This window comes from Fonsecaea erecta, assembly GCF_001651985.1.
Source record: "Fonsecaea erecta strain CBS 125763 chromosome Unknown Scaff8, whole genome shotgun sequence".
Classification (NCBI taxonomy): Eukaryota; Fungi; Ascomycota; class Eurotiomycetes; order Chaetothyriales; family Herpotrichiellaceae; genus Fonsecaea; species Fonsecaea erecta.
Window position 1 is genome coordinate 220,882 of NW_017387251.1, and position 15,620 is coordinate 236,501.

General features: G+C 53.6%; 4 protein-coding genes across 4 annotated transcripts; all 4 read right to left on the minus strand.

Moving 5' to 3' along the window:
• Window positions 1–432: 432 nt before the first annotated feature.
• AYL99_08750 (hypothetical protein) lies at window positions 433–3,006 on the minus strand (the record flags this gene model as incomplete). Its single annotated transcript, XM_018840258.1, has 3 exons — window positions 433–1,302; window positions 2,741–2,810; window positions 2,939–3,006. 3 exons carry the CDS (start codon window positions 3,004–3,006, stop codon window positions 433–435), a joined length of 1,008 nt encoding a protein of 335 aa, XP_018690005.1.
• A 919-nt stretch (window positions 3,007–3,925) lies between these two features.
• On the minus strand, window positions 3,926–5,197 carry AYL99_08751 (hypothetical protein; the record flags this gene model as incomplete). Its single annotated transcript, XM_018840259.1, has 1 exon — window positions 3,926–5,197. The coding sequence occupies one exon, from the start codon at window positions 5,195–5,197 to the stop codon at window positions 3,926–3,928; it is 1,272 nt and encodes a 423-aa protein (XP_018690006.1).
• A 2,142-nt stretch (window positions 5,198–7,339) lies between these two features.
• Window positions 7,340–9,718, minus strand: AYL99_08752 (sodium/hydrogen exchanger 3; the record flags this gene model as incomplete). The annotated part of the gene is made up of 6 exons (XM_018840260.1): window positions 7,340–8,544; window positions 8,602–9,127; window positions 9,182–9,315; window positions 9,369–9,518; window positions 9,586–9,615; window positions 9,679–9,718. The coding sequence occupies 6 exons, from the start codon at window positions 9,716–9,718 to the stop codon at window positions 7,340–7,342; spliced, it is 2,085 nt and encodes a 694-aa protein (XP_018690007.1).
• A 799-nt stretch (window positions 9,719–10,517) lies between these two features.
• On the minus strand, window positions 10,518–14,971 carry AYL99_08753 (hypothetical protein; the record flags this gene model as incomplete). Its single annotated transcript, XM_018840261.1, has 3 exons — window positions 10,518–10,742; window positions 10,799–14,797; window positions 14,879–14,971. 3 exons carry the CDS (start codon window positions 14,969–14,971, stop codon window positions 10,518–10,520), a joined length of 4,317 nt encoding a protein of 1,438 aa, XP_018690008.1.
• Window positions 14,972–15,620: the final 649 nt, after the last annotated feature.

The window sequence follows — 15,620 nt, forward strand, 5'->3', positions numbered from 1 at the left end:
CTGGGCCCGCTACCAACAACGGAAATAAATGCAGACGCTAAGCGGCAGAGACAGAGAGAAAAGACAAGAGTCACTTTGAATGGTGCTACGTCGCATCGCGAGACCCTGTCCGTGCCTAGTTCCTGTGCTCGTGATTACTCGGTACTCGAAAGTAAGCGAGTTACACCGTCGCGGAACGTAAAGACGGGTGGATGGATGGATGCGTTTTCTCGAAGCGGCAATGAGCCCGGTTACTCGTCTGGTACTGCGAGGGAAATGATGAGGTAGAAGAGGGCGCTTAGCTCGAGGTGTAGTAGCCCCCGATACGGCCCTTTACGGCCTAAAAAGATGCATTCGAGGAAGTCTTGCGCCTGTACAGTAGATAGAAAGCTGTAGCCAAATTGACACACCGAGACCGGATTGATGATGATAAAGTTCCCATACAAACCAATCTCACATGCACACGTCGTTGAACAGGGCCGAACACCGCGCGCTCCGGACAATGTTCAACGTGTGGCCCTTGACCGACTCGAAGTCAGCCTCGTTGCCGGCCTGGCCGTCCCCGTCGCCCTCGTCCACCGGCGACAGGTAGCCGTGGTCTTTGGGCGGCTCGTAGTGGTGCATGAGCTGCGGGTTGACCACCAGACAGCGCAGCTCGCGCGAACGGCACCGGTGGGACAGGGCCACGTCAAAGGCCTCGTCGGCGCCGCGGGCGAGCAGGGACAGGATCTTCTGGGCCGAAGTCTTGGTCACGCCGTACGCAAAGGTGCACACCGTCATGGTCGAGATTTGGACCTGGCGATGCCCCTCGGGGAGGTGGTCGACCAGGAATTGCGTGGACCAGCTCGCATATTGCTCCGTGGCGATACGCGTGTCGTCGGCGTACTTCAGGCCCGGAGCCACCCAGTCGTCGATGGCTGCGCCGCAGTGGCCCAGCCAGAGGACGTCCCAGTCGGTACCGTACGGTGTCGGGTCACTGTCCGGGACCAGGGTGTAGCGGCGCATGTTGTCTGAAACCAGTTGAACTTGCTTCTTGATCCTCACGTCCCAATCGACGTCGTCCTCGACCACCAGAACCGTCTCGAAGCCCGCTGAAATGATGTACTTGAGCAGGTCGAGGTGAGCGACCCACGCCGCTGCGGACCCGTGCTTCGGGGTGGTGGCGCCGGAGTTGAGCCCCATATCCTCGAATGCATAAATGACATCTTCGGGATTGTGTGGTTGCGTAGGGATGGTGAAGTCGAGGCCGGAGAGATTGGCGGCCGCCTGCAGCCCTCGTGTGCGCCAGCTGTCTCTCGACGAAAGCACCAGCAGCTTCTCGAACTGTAGTCGACTGTTAGCAGGAGTGATCCAGGCATCCCAAAATTCCTCCAGAGATTCTCACTCCAAGTGTGCTGTTTGCCGCAGCTTGCCTAGGTCCACGGCCACGCTGTGGTGCGAAAAGATGTCCCAGGCCAATATGACTCGAGTATTCGTGTGGGAGGAGAGCGAAGAGAAAGATGATGACGAGAAACGCTGGGAGAATCCGTAATCGGTCTGTCCCGAAGATTCTCATCCAGCTGAACTGTTGGAACATTGTACAAACCTGGAGGGTGTCGAGCACGTTGGAGCAAACCTGCCAGTCGCCATCGCGAGCTATATTTGTTTAGAATGTATTACCAAAGCACGGTATGGTGTCGTATCAAGGCATCCATATGTCTGGTGTTAGCTGGAGGATCCACGAACAAGCAGTCGTCTCCCCTTCCCGTGAAAAATCACCTGGTACCTCCCCACTATCCATCGGACTGGCTCGGGGCCGTGAGTGAGACAGGGCAATCTTTGGGCGTACGAGTCCCCCGCACGTTTCAGATAGATAATCTGGTGCTGGAAGATGAAATGGTTGAAGTTGCCAGTATTTATTATTCCTGGCAACGGTCGGGATGTTCTGCGCCGAGCTCGTGCTGGCCAAACTTGCCTTGGAATGCTCGAACCCTGCTCGAGATAAGAGCGAGCGCGCTGTATCCTCATATGCGGGCGGTGTTGGAAGAATTTGGCATTTCTCCAGAGACGGGATGTCGCCAAGGTCAATTTCGGCTTCGCCACTCGCCTTACATTGATATTTAGTTGCAGGTGTTAAGAAGCCTAGTACCAGAACGGGAATGTTTCTCGGCCTCGGGGAGTTATTGGCGACATTTCTGTAAGGCGATCTAAGTCCTGGTGGTCAGTAACGCTGGTATGGGGATCGATGCAACTTAGGCCGGTTCACCGCCGGACCAATGGCCACGATCAGGTGGGAACGGTCTTTGGGGAGCCAGTCCCCCGTATCAGTAATGCAATAACCTACCAATAGATAGCACTGTTCACCGACATGGTCTGTTTGATCTGGGGGTATTCACGGCGTTGAGCAGGTGTCCGACCAAAGAACGGGTCCACAGGGTCTTCTGATGCAAGGCTGGCGAGAATAAACAACGTCCAAGTGAGAGCAGAGAAATAGCCATTGTGGTTCACGACACGAAACTGCTGCATGAAAAGTTCTTGACCTGGATGAATGAAAAGGACAGAGATATCGAAGATGAGGTGCATGTTCTGGATACAAAGTGTTTGGTTGGTTGACCTTTAGTGATACATAACGCAGCCTGGTGCTAGGCATGAACCAGCTTTGACCAGCGACGACTTCCGATCAGATCCAGACTGTTCATTTTTTGGGTTTAACCTGAGCGTCTGTCAGTCCATACATGTAGAACCTCAACAAAAGGGACCTGAAGCAGCTGCAAGAACGTACGTTGTGCTCTGGATTCGACGGCTGGGTGCTGCCAGGCTGGGTTGGCGCCGGGGGTTTGAACTTCTCGGCTCTTGACGGCCTTTGTCAGTACGGTGTATTGTTCGAGGGACATATAGAGCTATTTCTCGAGCCTCGATGATTCCTCAGAGATCCCATCGTCGGCAAGCCTGATGCAGCAGTGGATGAGACGCAACCTACTCCTTGCGGCGAATGTAGTCAGCTTCGAGGGCCTTCTCGCGCTCATTAAACTTTGGCATGCCCTCCATTGTCGATTAGGGGTTTCTTGACTTCACGTAGCTTTGGGAGTGGGAGTGTTCAATTGGTCGATTGAGACTGGAAAATAGAAAAGAATCATGAGGCTTGTAGACAGTTAACTCGCAGCAGATGAAGGCTGCCACTTTGTTGGCTAATTCTCGTGACGTCATACTGCGAGTGACTCCGGCATACTTTCCCATATATGGGACCCACCGAGAAAAACACGCAAATATGTTTTGTAAACAACAAAAATCGTCATAATTCCAGCGTTGGTGGTGTAATGGTAACATTAGGGCCTTCCATTAGAGACAGCTCTAGCCCCGGGTTCGATGTAAGTTGAAGTGAAGTCAGAGACATCAACACAGTTATCTAACAGTCACATCAGTCCCGGCTGACGCAACGCGATCACTTTCTTTTTGTTTTTCCTTCTTTTTTTCCCTCGGGAAATCCACATCCGTCTGCGTGTCTTATAAACACATTGAGATACTTTTGTTAAAGTCCCCATGCACGGAGTACTCGTCCAAAGTGAAAGTCACCTTCGAAGCCCATACCATGCACGCTGAGCCCCATTGCTATCGCTTTTCTTTCGCACAGTGGCTATTTGGATATTGACTGAACATAATTGCAAAGCTATGGTCCACCGCTTAAGAGTGTTCAATCATTGGCTTCTATGGACCACATTTCTATCAGAACAATACCCTCCCCCCATGCACGAACACGGCCATTACTCCCAAATAGACTATCCAACTAGCCTCACTCTAGCAATTCTTCAGGCGTTGTAAATATATCTAATCTTTTTGCCTCTTATTGGTAACACGAGTTGTTCCCTTTCAGGTCAGGTGTGGCTATTGCTTGATCGGAGCGAATTTCCAGTGAGCCACGCCTGACCCATATGGAAGAGGCAGCAGCGGTTGTAAGTAAGTATACACCTCACTCGCGTTTTTGTCCCAACCGTTGATGCACCCATTTCTTGTAGACCCTCATCTGCCTTGCCTCGATGGCCTGCACGATCAATAGTGCCAGCACGAGCCACACGCCGTGCCGCCAGGGCCGCCAGCCCCGTCCGATCATATGGAAGCCCACTTGCACGCTGGACGTCTTGGCCGCCGCGGCCAGTGGCTTGGGCAGGATCCGACTGCGACTCGAGAGGGTTGGCGCGGGATCTTCGCCACGAGCCCACCGGTTGGGCAAGTCGGGGATGAGGCCCAGCGCCGTGCCCACGCCCGCGATGAGGCGCGTGCCCGTGCCGACCACGTCGTCCACGATGGCTCGGCGCGAGATCCCCCCCGTGACCATGAGGGGCATCTGGGCGATGTCTTTGAGCTGCGCGGCCACGTGCAGAAAGTACGCTTCGCGTCGGCTGCTTGTCGAGGCCACGCCTGTGGCCATGACCGGCGACTCGTAGCTGCCGCCGGAAATCTCGAGCAGATCGAGCTGGTAGCTGTTCAACTGCCGGGCGACCCAGAACAGGTCGTCCACATCGAAGCCGCCTCGCTGGAAGTCAGCCGTGTTGATCTTGACGCCAACGCCGAATTGCGGCGAGACCCTAGCCCGCACGGATCGGACCACCTCGAACAGCAGCCGCGCGCGATTTTCAAGCGAGCCGCCCCACTGGTCGGTCCGCTTGTTTGAGAGGGGCGACAGGAACTGCGAGATCAGGTAGCCGTGAGCGGCGTGGATCTCGACGCCGTCGACGCCGAGTTGTTCAGCCTTCGTGGCGGCCCACGTGAACCGGTTGATGACGTCGTGGATCTGCTCGTCGGTCATGGCGATGGGCGTGTCGAACCTGTTGCTGAGGGACCCCATTTCCAGTCTCACGGCGGACGGCGCGTAGACGGGGAGCCCGGCGCCCTTTTTGATCTGTCGTCCGGGGTGATTGAGCTGGAACCAGAACTGCGCCCCTCCGCCGCGTGTCGCCTGGATCCACTCGCGCCAACGGCTTTCGTCGAGGGGTCCGACATCCGGGGCGAGAAGCACGTCGCCAGGCGACGACAGGGCGGTGGGGTCGATCATGATGTTCCCGCTCAGGATCAAGCCCGCACCCCCCTGGCCCCAGGTCGTGTACAGTTTCAGAAGTCCCGGAGACGGTTGGCAGTGCCTCTGGACATCAGACATCTTCTCTTCCATGGCCGCTTTGCCGATTCGATTCTTGAGCCATGTTCCATTGGGCAGGAGCAGCGGCTCAAAAGCCCTCGAGGCCATCGAGCTCTGTGAGAGGCTGGGGTGGGCTGGTCAAAAGGATCTTCTGAGAATGGTGGGTTGCTCCAGAGTATCAGGCCGTGAGATCAGTGCTGTGATCAGGTCTGTTTCGTATGGGACTGTCACCACTGTCTCAAAGATAACATTCGTGTCCAGGAGCTATGCCAATATATTCTCTCGACATGCTCCAGGCGTCACGGGAAGCAATTGGCCCGATCGGGACATTGTTGCTCCTTGCTTGATGCCAGAGCCTCGGCAGCGTATAGACGCACGTGAAATAACTGGAAGAGCCTGTGGCCAGGTGTGAAGCACCGAGAGTTGCAGGGGAAAGACGCGCGCCCTGTGATATCAGATGGTCGATACATGCTCTCGTAGTCGGGCAGCAGTATCCGAGGAGTGATCTTGCCTGTCGGTATGGGCGTCGGCAGGAATGAGTTTGTTGACCAATCTCGTGCAAAACACTTAACAATTCAAAGCGACGGAGCATACGTGGTCAAATGGAATTTTCGAGTTATTGCTATTCATTACTACCTCAAACTCACAACCGCTCTGTACGCTAATAATCAGTCCGTACCGAAGTACGTTTTAGAAAATAGTCTAACCTATATAGGACTAGCGTCCACGGTCGCGCAATTTAGTACAGGGCTGTACGGAAATAAAATAGATATGGGTAAGTATGCCGACGTCAACCTCTTGTATCATATTGTGCAACGACATGGCATGATAGAAGGGCCCAGTTGGAAGTTTCACATCAAAGGGACCGACCATATCTGATTTCCCTCCTAATTCAACTAACCTCTATGGAAAAAGCACCACTTCTCTTCCTTGGGGGGGTCAACCCACTGCCTAGGAAGGAGGCGAGGCGGGACCGAAATGCGGGACGCCATTATCATCGACACGGGCAATGACACAGCTCTCTCTCTCTCTCTCTCTCTCCACCTATCTCTCCTGGGGTCTGTTTTGTGGGAAATGTGCTGAAGCCTGGGATGGGCTGGGGTCGGACTTATCTTTGTGCAAGTAGCGATTAGTCAACACCACGTCAAGATCAAAGAAGTCTCGAGAAAGAGGGAATGCCACTGGAGAGGTGTCCAAGCCAATGAGAGCCCCCTCGAACGAGGCCGAGGTTCGTACTGTTGATGTGCGGAATCGGAAGGGGTAGCGTTAATACGACTTCTTTTCATGTCAAGCAGCAATCATGAATCCATCCCCTTCCAATCCCCTCGAAGGTAGCGATATGTCTCGAATGACCAGTCAGCCACCCAGGTTGGTCCTGGAATCATGAGATGCCATAGCCTCCATACCTGTGCCTCGCAGCATCTGAACCCTTTCCCACTCGCCCCTTGACTGTTGATGAGACATCTCTTGTCTTCCCAGCTGGAACACCTTCGAGTCTGCGTGCCTTTCGAGTGCTGCCCATGCCATGCCTGATCCTGCACACTGTCATCCACTTGCCCTAGAAAGCTTGGATCGTATCGAGATCAGCCGCTTCGCACGGTACTTGAGTCTACACTCAGATCCGACCGTTGCTGGCAGCGACGACACCTCCATATTCGTGGGCAGTTCTTCGTCGGTTGTCCTCGGCTCATCACTCTCCAACAATTGCCCAAGAATCACCACTCTTTACTTCGATTTCGTAATACCATATCCAGCCAAGTAGATCGAGCTCTTGGACGACGATAAATCTACCTTTGGATTGAATATCCTCGTCGACAATGCGTGCTACTTCTCGCTGCAGTGCACATTGTCAAGTCGAAGGCAACAATGGACAGTTTAGTGTAAAATTGAAGCAAAGGTGCGAAGAACTAGGCTATCTCCGTCGCTAAGGGCTTCAGCCAGATACATACATATATATATATATACATATACAACAGGCATATACAAGGATCTATACGAAAGAAACATGGTGAAAATATACGTTACTTGAACTGATCTGCCTTGCCTGTGAAGTCAATCACCGCCATTCTATTTCCCAATGGCCCTTGTACTTGTAATATGTGCGTGCCCTCGCCATCATCGTCAAAATCCCTTCAACTGAATGTCATTGTCATCTCAAAATCACTTTTAACAGACACCCAACGCCCTGATGCAAGGAATGCACCTGACGGCCTCAGGAGTATCCTCCAGAAACAGACAATCCTTCCGCTCTCATGAAGGAGGAGGCCCTTTGCCTTGCCCCTGGTGCTGATCCAGTAATAGATGGGGCTTGATGAAATCCTCGTCCAACTGGCGGAACCAAGCAGTGTGATCCGCCGCTGCCCCCCGTAATAGATTCCTTATCGAATTACTTGCTCCCGCCAGCGGCGTTGACGCTCTTTCTGGTTGGGTAGCTGCTGTGCCCATGTCTCCTTGGTCGACCCCTAGGGGATCACTGTCTCCGTTGTTGAGGATAATATCAGGGGCCGAGCGGACGCGCGTGTCGTGAGCCCCGGGTGGGAGCGACAAGGGGGACTGCTTCCTTCGTGGTGCAGCGGGAGGGAGGTCGAGATCGACGGCATCTTCGTCGTCATCGGATGTCGAGCCGCTGGTGCTACCGATGCCAGACAGAAGTTTTCCTTGCTGAGCGGCAATTTCACGGTCACGCTGAGAGATGGCCGAGTTTTTGCGCTTGCTTCCGGGGTGAAGTGGCGGAGATCGACCATTGCTGCTGCTGTAGCCTCTGTCGTTTTGAGCGTGTGAGGCTGAGCCGTTTGCTTTGCCTTCGCGGTTGTCGCCCACGTAGTCCAGACCAATCGTTGCCGAGGCGCGGGGATTGTGACCAAAGCCAGTGCCTGATCGCTTGTAGTATGTGCCACCATTGGCGGTCTCAATGTCGAATTCATCGTCCGAGTCGATCTCCTCCACCACCCCCGTCCGGATGCCCAGAATCTCCAGCATACGTGCCGTTGTCCCACCGAAAATGATGACTGTCAACACCACCACGACGAGGACGGTGGCACGGAGTGCAGGACCTTCATTGCCCTGGAGCCCAGCGGCCAAGGCCACGCCGACGGCGCCTCGTAGACCAGCCCAGAACAACATGACTTGATAGTGCCACGGAAGTTCTTCTGCCACGTCGCGACCCCGGCGTTTAGCCCGAAGTCGAATGATATAGTTGATTGCCCTGGAAAGGGGGAATACTGCCAGCCACCGGGCGCCACAGATGCCGACGACTGTCACAAGGATAAACAGCGGCTTGAAAACCAAGTCAGTCTCAGTGAATAGTGTGAGACCAAGGTAAATGAAGATGAAGTTCTCCGACAGCTGGGCAGTGATCTGAAAGACAAATTTCGTGGTAAGTTGAGTCCGTCGGGACATGTTGTAGTATGCGTAATGCTTGAGGGTGATCCCACAGAACAAGAGTGACACAATACCTGGCGGATAAACTCAGTGCACCGCCCGAAGATTGAGAATGGGGCAATAGGACATACCAGACATGTGAACGCCATTGGAGAAGAAGTAGCTTGCATATGCGATCAATACGATCAGACAGCTCTCAATCTTAGGAAATCGGCGAACCAGCGTATACTTCAGGGCAAGGGCAGTCCCGATGCCCACCACCACCCCAATCACCAAACTCGTGAAGAAGACGAGTAAAAAGATGCCAATGGCCTCGAACAAGCTGATGATATTCAAGTTCCCCGCAGCCCCTTCCCGGTATCGCTGGGCCGTCTCAAACAGGACAATGGCAATGGCGTCATTGAGAATGGATTCGCCAAAGATGACCGTATACAGTTTGGGTTCCACTTTGTATAAGTTGAAGATTGCGAGGATGGTGACGGGGTCGGTAGCAGAGAGGGTTGCGCCGACGGAAATAGCTTCGACCCAGGTGATGGTCAGCCCGTCAAAGGGGATTCGCGTCCACAACCACAGTATCAGCCCCAAGGACACGGCGGAAATAAAGGTGCCAGCGAATGCAAAGGTCAGGATCGTGCCGATGTTGCGGAAGAAGTTTGCCTATGATCCCTTAGTTGCTGTCCGACATGGGGCGCAAATCCTGGAGAGCCCTACCTGATGTAGTTCGTAGCCGGAGGCGAGAATGATGGGCGGGAGAAGGAGGTTGAAGAAGAATTGGTAGTCGAAACTGACGGTGTCTTGAATCGCAGTGCCAGGAGTGATGCGTATGACCAGTCCCACGACCATGCCTGTCCCCCTACGGTCAGAGGTGCACCATGATGTCCAGCAACGGGTAAAATACCAGCAAATATAGATATGACAGTTTCATGCACGGCCTGTATTCTCTTCTGCTGCAGGATATAGCTCGTGAACAGGGCCGCAATGAGCAGCATGATCAGAATGAAGAGTGCCCATGACGAGAAGATCTCTTTCTGGCCAGCTTCGGGGGGGTCTGTCTCGAGGATCAATTAGCGACGGATCCAAAGGCCATCGTGAGCCACGAAGCGCATGCAGCGTACCGTCTGGGTCGACGTCTTCAACCTGGCGACCTGTGTCCCGAGAGTCAGTGTCATGTTTCGCAGAGGGGCCGAAGGGGAGGGGGAATGCGTTACGGAGAAGATTTAACGTTGCGCCCACCAGTGTCGACGCCATGTTGGCGGAGATGTCAAACCAGGTATCATTCGAGAAGGCGCAGCCAAGGCGCAAGCATGGCAAGACGACGAAGACCGTGTGCAGTGATGGGTCGAGCAGGGACGGAAAGGGTATATTGCATTGACAAGCAAGCAGGGAAAAGAGTAGGCGGCGTCGGAATATGTGGTTGGAGACGGGCGCAGCGCAGGTGGATATTATGCCACATATTATTGCACCAACTCCTCCTCCTCCACCTCCTCCTACTACGATGGAGTATATATGTAGGTATATCCACTGCCAGAACAAGTGGTTACCCTCCTCTCCACACGCTCCTTTTCCTTCCGACCCATTGGCCGAATGGCCTCTGGATGCCTTCATTCAAGCCGTTGGTGCCACCGTGCCGTCCTCGCCGAACTCCTAAAGGGATCGTCCCTCTCCTTTTCTCTGCACCCCCTGAGATGTTTGAGTAATATAATATCGAGTAGCTCGTACTCGAAATAGTATATCCGAATGCCGGCTCAGGTATTTCCATTGTACAAACAATACTAGTATTCTCACAGCTATACCGAGAGAACCGGGGACTAAATCTCTGGAGCGAAACGAAGGCCTTTTCTCGTGATGCAGTCTTCCTCGCTGCTCCTCCATCCCAAAGCAATGTATGCAATCCAAACTAATCCCTGCTGCTGAGAAACCATCGAACTGGATTACCCCACAACCTCTCCGGTCCAGATGCAAGCGCTGATCCAATCCACCCCGCGACCGCTTTTCTCGTCTTCGGTTTATCTCGTTATGATGGTACAGTAAGACATCCATCCATCTATCATTCCGCTCCGCTCGCTGCTCCGCTGGTAGTACCATTAGTCGCAACCCCATTACTGCTGGAGCCCAATGTTAGTCTCAGCTTTGTCCCGCCAGCTGGTGCCACGGATGCTCGAGGCGTTCCCGCAGCAGAGCCGGCTGCAGTGGAATCGCCGTCTGCAAACCCTCGATCTCCGAGGATCGGGTTTTCTGCAATGTATTTGGCTACCATCTCGTTGCAGTGGTTCTGTCATAGGTTGTTAGTTTAAGCATGTCAGATCACAGAGAGGGGCGAAGCCTTACCTCAATGGCAATTGCATCGTTGTACAGCATACTACCGTCCTCGTTGTACGTCTTGGCGTTCTTCGCCAGGAGCGCAATATCACTCTGAAATTCCTTGAGGCTGGTATATTGGTGGCTGTTGATACGTTTCTCAATAATGTCCATGGCAATGGGTTCCGTGATGAAGCTGTAATAATCCGGATATACTTTCTTCGGCGGCAGCTCGAGGAACGGTCCGATGATCAATCTGGTGGGCGGTTCGTCGTCGCTCTCATCCTCAGATTGCTGCTCCGACTCCGAGTCCGGTACCTCGAGGGCCTTGATAGACGCAAACACAGCCTTGAGAGCTTTTTGGAGGGCTGACCGCTCCGAACTGCTCAGCGAGTCGACAGCAGGCTTGTTGCCTTGCTTCCCTCTCTTCCGCTTGGTTGCTGGTGTCTCCTCCTCAATCTCCTCGGCTTTGCGCTTCTGTCCCGCTGACTTCCGTCCAGGGCCCTTCTTCTTCGGGGGAGGCTCCTCTTCAGAGCTCTCCTGTTCCGGCTCCGGCGACGATGCACCGCCAGCGGCTTCGCGCTCGCGTTTGAGTTTGTTGGTGCGTCTCTTCTCAATCCGCGCCTGTTTGCGTTTGGCCGCCTCACCAATCGAATCGTCTGAATCGTCAACTGCGGCAAGCCATTGTTCTTCAGTAAGACCGTCGTCATATTTGACTTGTGTTTTGACACGGGCACCGCGACCAGTGTACTCTTCGACTTCTTCTTGAACCGGATTGTCTTCAGCCACGTAGATGTCGGGCAGCTCGCTCTCTTCCATCAAACGTGCAAGGGGTCGCCCGGGCCCATACTGGTCGGTCTCTTCACGGTCCTTGTCCATTTTCTTGAACAAGACCAACTCATCTTCCGTGCGAGCCATGATCTCGTTCAGGTCGTCGTCGTCCATTTCCTCCGAATCCCCCACTTGTTCCGCGGCTTCTGCAGCTTCAAGCAAGGTCTTGAGGAACGCCTCTCGCTCTTCGTTGGTGGATTTGTTGTCAAATTTACCGGCCTGGATGACCTTGCCGTCCATGTCAAGCTTGAATTGAGCGCGTTCCAGAATCTTCTCCTCCACGGAGTTCGAGCTGATGAGACGCAGAATGCGCACTTCATTCTTCTGTCCAATACGATGAGCACGGTCCTGGGCCTGCAAGTCCTGGTGAGGGTTCCAGTCTGAGTCATAGATGATGACGGTATCTGCTGTTTGAAGATTCAAGCCTAGACCACCTGCGCGTGTAGACAACAGAAAGCAGAAGTACGGTGATCCTGGTTCATTGAATACCCGCAGCAGTTCAGATCGATCTTCAGCTTTGGTGGCACCGTCAAGTCGGAGATATTGTATGCCGCGGTACCGCAAGAAATCCTCCATGATGTTCATGATCTGAGTCATCTGGAAGAACATCAACACACGATGGCCGGTGGCGCGGAACTTGGGCAGGATCCTGTCGAGAAGCTCAAATTTACCAGATGTTCTCCAGATGGAATCGTTCGTCCCTCTGCCGGGATTCATCTGGTCTTCCACCGGTTCAAAGACATAAGGGTGATTACACAGTTTCCTCAGCTGCATCAACATGTTGCTGAGACCGCGCATGCTGGTCTTGCCACCCTTGCCATCAGCTACAGCCAGTCGGTTGTGCGTCATCAATTGCATATAAAGCTTGGTCTGGAGAGCCGAGAAGCGACATTTGATGACTCGTTCTTGCTTGTCAGGAAGGTCCTTCTCCACGTCTTTCTTGAGACGACGGAGCAAGAAAGGCCGCAAGACCTTGTGCAGGCGGCGAATAATCAGAAGCTGCTCTTCCTCGCTCAGCTCCATCTTGTCTTGTCCGCCGGTGTTTGCAAATGGAGTGTTGAACCATTCGTCGAAAGACTTGACTGATTTGAAGATCGTGGGCAACACGAAATTGAGCAAGGCCCACAATTCGGGCAAGTTGTTTTGCAACGGAGTACCGGTCAAGATCAATCGGTATCTCGTGGTGTAGTACTGAGTGATGGTGCTGCTCAACTTCGACTGGGAGTTCTTCATACGGTGACCTTCGTCAACGATCATGTGCACCCATTTGATCTTGCTCAACACAGGGCGGTCTTTGATGACATATTCGTACGTGGTTAGCAAGACCTGGAAATTACCTTGTCGAATCCTCATTTGTTGCTGCTTCCTGCTGTTTGGCGGGCCTTTGTACACGATGCGACTGACAGAGGGGGCCCATTTCTCAAATTCCAAGTTCCAGTTGGTGAGGGTGCTGAGAGGTACAATAACCAAAAATGGCCCGGTTTGGCGCTTCTTCTCGATCAGGTAGGTGATCAAACTGATGGTTTGGATAGTCTTTCCCAGACCCATTTCGTCGGCCAAGATACCGTTCAGATTGTTGTTGAACAGTGAAATCATCCACTGCAAACCTTTGAGCTGGTACTCTTTCAAAGTGCCTCCTACCAGGATTGACGGTTGGACGTTGACCTCTTCCTTGATTCGATGAGCGACGGCATAGTAATCCACCTTGCCACGTCCTTCCTCATCTTCCGAGTCGCCCTCCTCTTCATCCTCCTCGTCCAAATACTTGTCTTCGCCCCATTTCTCTGCTGCACTTCTTTGTTGTTGTCTGACAGAGGCAGCCAGCTGCTTCAAGAAACCATCCGTCTGCTTGAGAAGGTGTGTAATGCGAGAATCTTTGGCCTGGCCGAGGAGCTTCAGGTATGTCTCTTCGTCGTTGGCCCTCAATGCCTGCAGACGCTGCTTCGCGGTTCGTTCGATGCGCTTCTGTTCTTCACGCTCCATGTGCTGATGATGAGTAACCATCATACGACCAAGCTTCTGAATGCGCGAGCGTTGACCGAGGGCATTATTCTTGATATCTTGGGCGTGAGAGACAATGGACTGCAAGTGGTTCGTTTGTCGAGTCCTTTCCTTGTTCTCTCTGGCATCGCGTTGCTGTTTCTCGAGTTTCTCAGTGATGCGTGCCTCACGGAGTGACTGCTTCTTCATCCGACGGTGCATTGATCGGTTAGCTGACATTGCCAGGTTGTCGTAATAAAAAAGTTCCTGCTGGATTTCGCGGCGGAAGTCTCGCTGTTTCTGGAGCAAACACAGCTTCTTGTACTCGATTAATGCTTTGACTTTAAGAGAATCATCAGCGACGGGTTCGACAGATTTACTAGTATCCCAAGCCGCGATGTTGACAGGGAGTGCTGCCAACTCAGCCTTTCGAGCTTGGATACGGTTGTACAGCAGTCGTTCTTGCTCTTCTCGAACTTGATCTGTGTCGAGGCCAATAGGCAGGATGCTTGGGATTTTCTGGCGCTTGGATCGCTGAGCATGATCTGCGAAACTGATCGCCTTGAAGAGAAGGTCGTACGGCGACTGATACGTTTCGAAGAAAGATTTCGGTCGAGCAACTTCGGTCGAAACACCGTCCTCCTTCGCCTCAACAGCACCGTCTGCCACTTTATCACCGGAAGGGACGCCATCCGTCGGCGCGGCAGTCGGTTGCTTCAGGGAGGGGAAGAGTTGCTGCTGTATTCTAGGATGCAAAGGCTGATGCTTTGACAGGGTCTTAAAAGCGTAGATTTGGGTTCTCAATAAGTTGAGCTGTTCCGCTGTGAAGCTGCCGCTCGACTGGGTAGGAGCGCGCTGCGCTTGTGCACCCACAGCTTGTTCTGAGTTGGGTCCGGGGGTAGCGCTCGGCGTGGAGGAGGTCGCTCCGTTGACCACCGCGCCTGCTGAGTCTTGTTGTTGACCATTGCTGGTCCCATTTGTGGTCGGCGGGTTGGCATTTCCATTGACCTGTAGTCCGGGATGTTGGCTCAACTGTGGTTGCGACTGGTGTTGGGCTTTTTGGGCAGCCTGCATTTGCTGGGCCTGGAGTTGTGCCTGCTTTTGAGCCTGCAACTTGCGGTAATTCTGCTGTTGCTGGACAGCAGTGAGAAATCGATAAGCCTTCAAGTACTCAGGATCGTTTTCGGGGACATTTTGGGCCTTCATGCGCTGGAATTTCTGTTCCCTGTGTCAGCATTCGGTTCCAGTGAAAGAGTATCACGATGGACGTGGAAAGGCGTCTTTGCGATGCCGACATACCTGATAAACTTCCTGCACCTGGGCTTGGGAAAGATTGGGCGGGAGTGAGGGGACATTGGCCTGCATTGCAGGCGCAGACTGAACGGAAGTCATGGTGACTTCTGAACCGACCCCGGGGAAAATTGCAACGCTAGGTGGCTGCAGGTCAAGGCGAACGTGGACAGGGCCTATCTGAGCATCTAATCACGGTGGGCGCCGTTGTTGTCGGTCGTCAAGGGAAGCACAGGACTGGCGCAACCTCGTGAAGGCGGATGGACGTGGCGCAGAGGGCCGATGGGGAGGATTCGCTGAGGTGTAGCAGTCTGGGTGAGGCGAGGTCGGGGCGGTTGAGGAGAGGGTGCCTGATTAAAGAGGGGACGAAGAGTCGCCAACCGGGTTCGGGCGCACTCCTCAAGTGGTACTGCGAGTTGCCAGTGATCAGTTGAGATGAAAAGAGATGGATGCGACGCGTTGATTGATGATTTTCCCGGCCGAGGGGCCTTCACGTTCTTTGGGGGGGAGCGCAACGGAGAACAGATGTGACCCCCAAACGAGGTCTGGCAAGTAGGTAGTTTGCCAAGTGGGCGGCAAATTTAGGGTCTTACTCTGTCCATGTCATCACGTGATAACCAGCTCACGTGATGATGGGAGTACGCGTCGAGGCGTCCCCCAACAGATAGACCTTGGGCGAACAGGGGGCATATACGGTTCGGAATATTTGACAGCCTCGAGGCAGATAACGAAAGACCGATGTGCTTGCAAA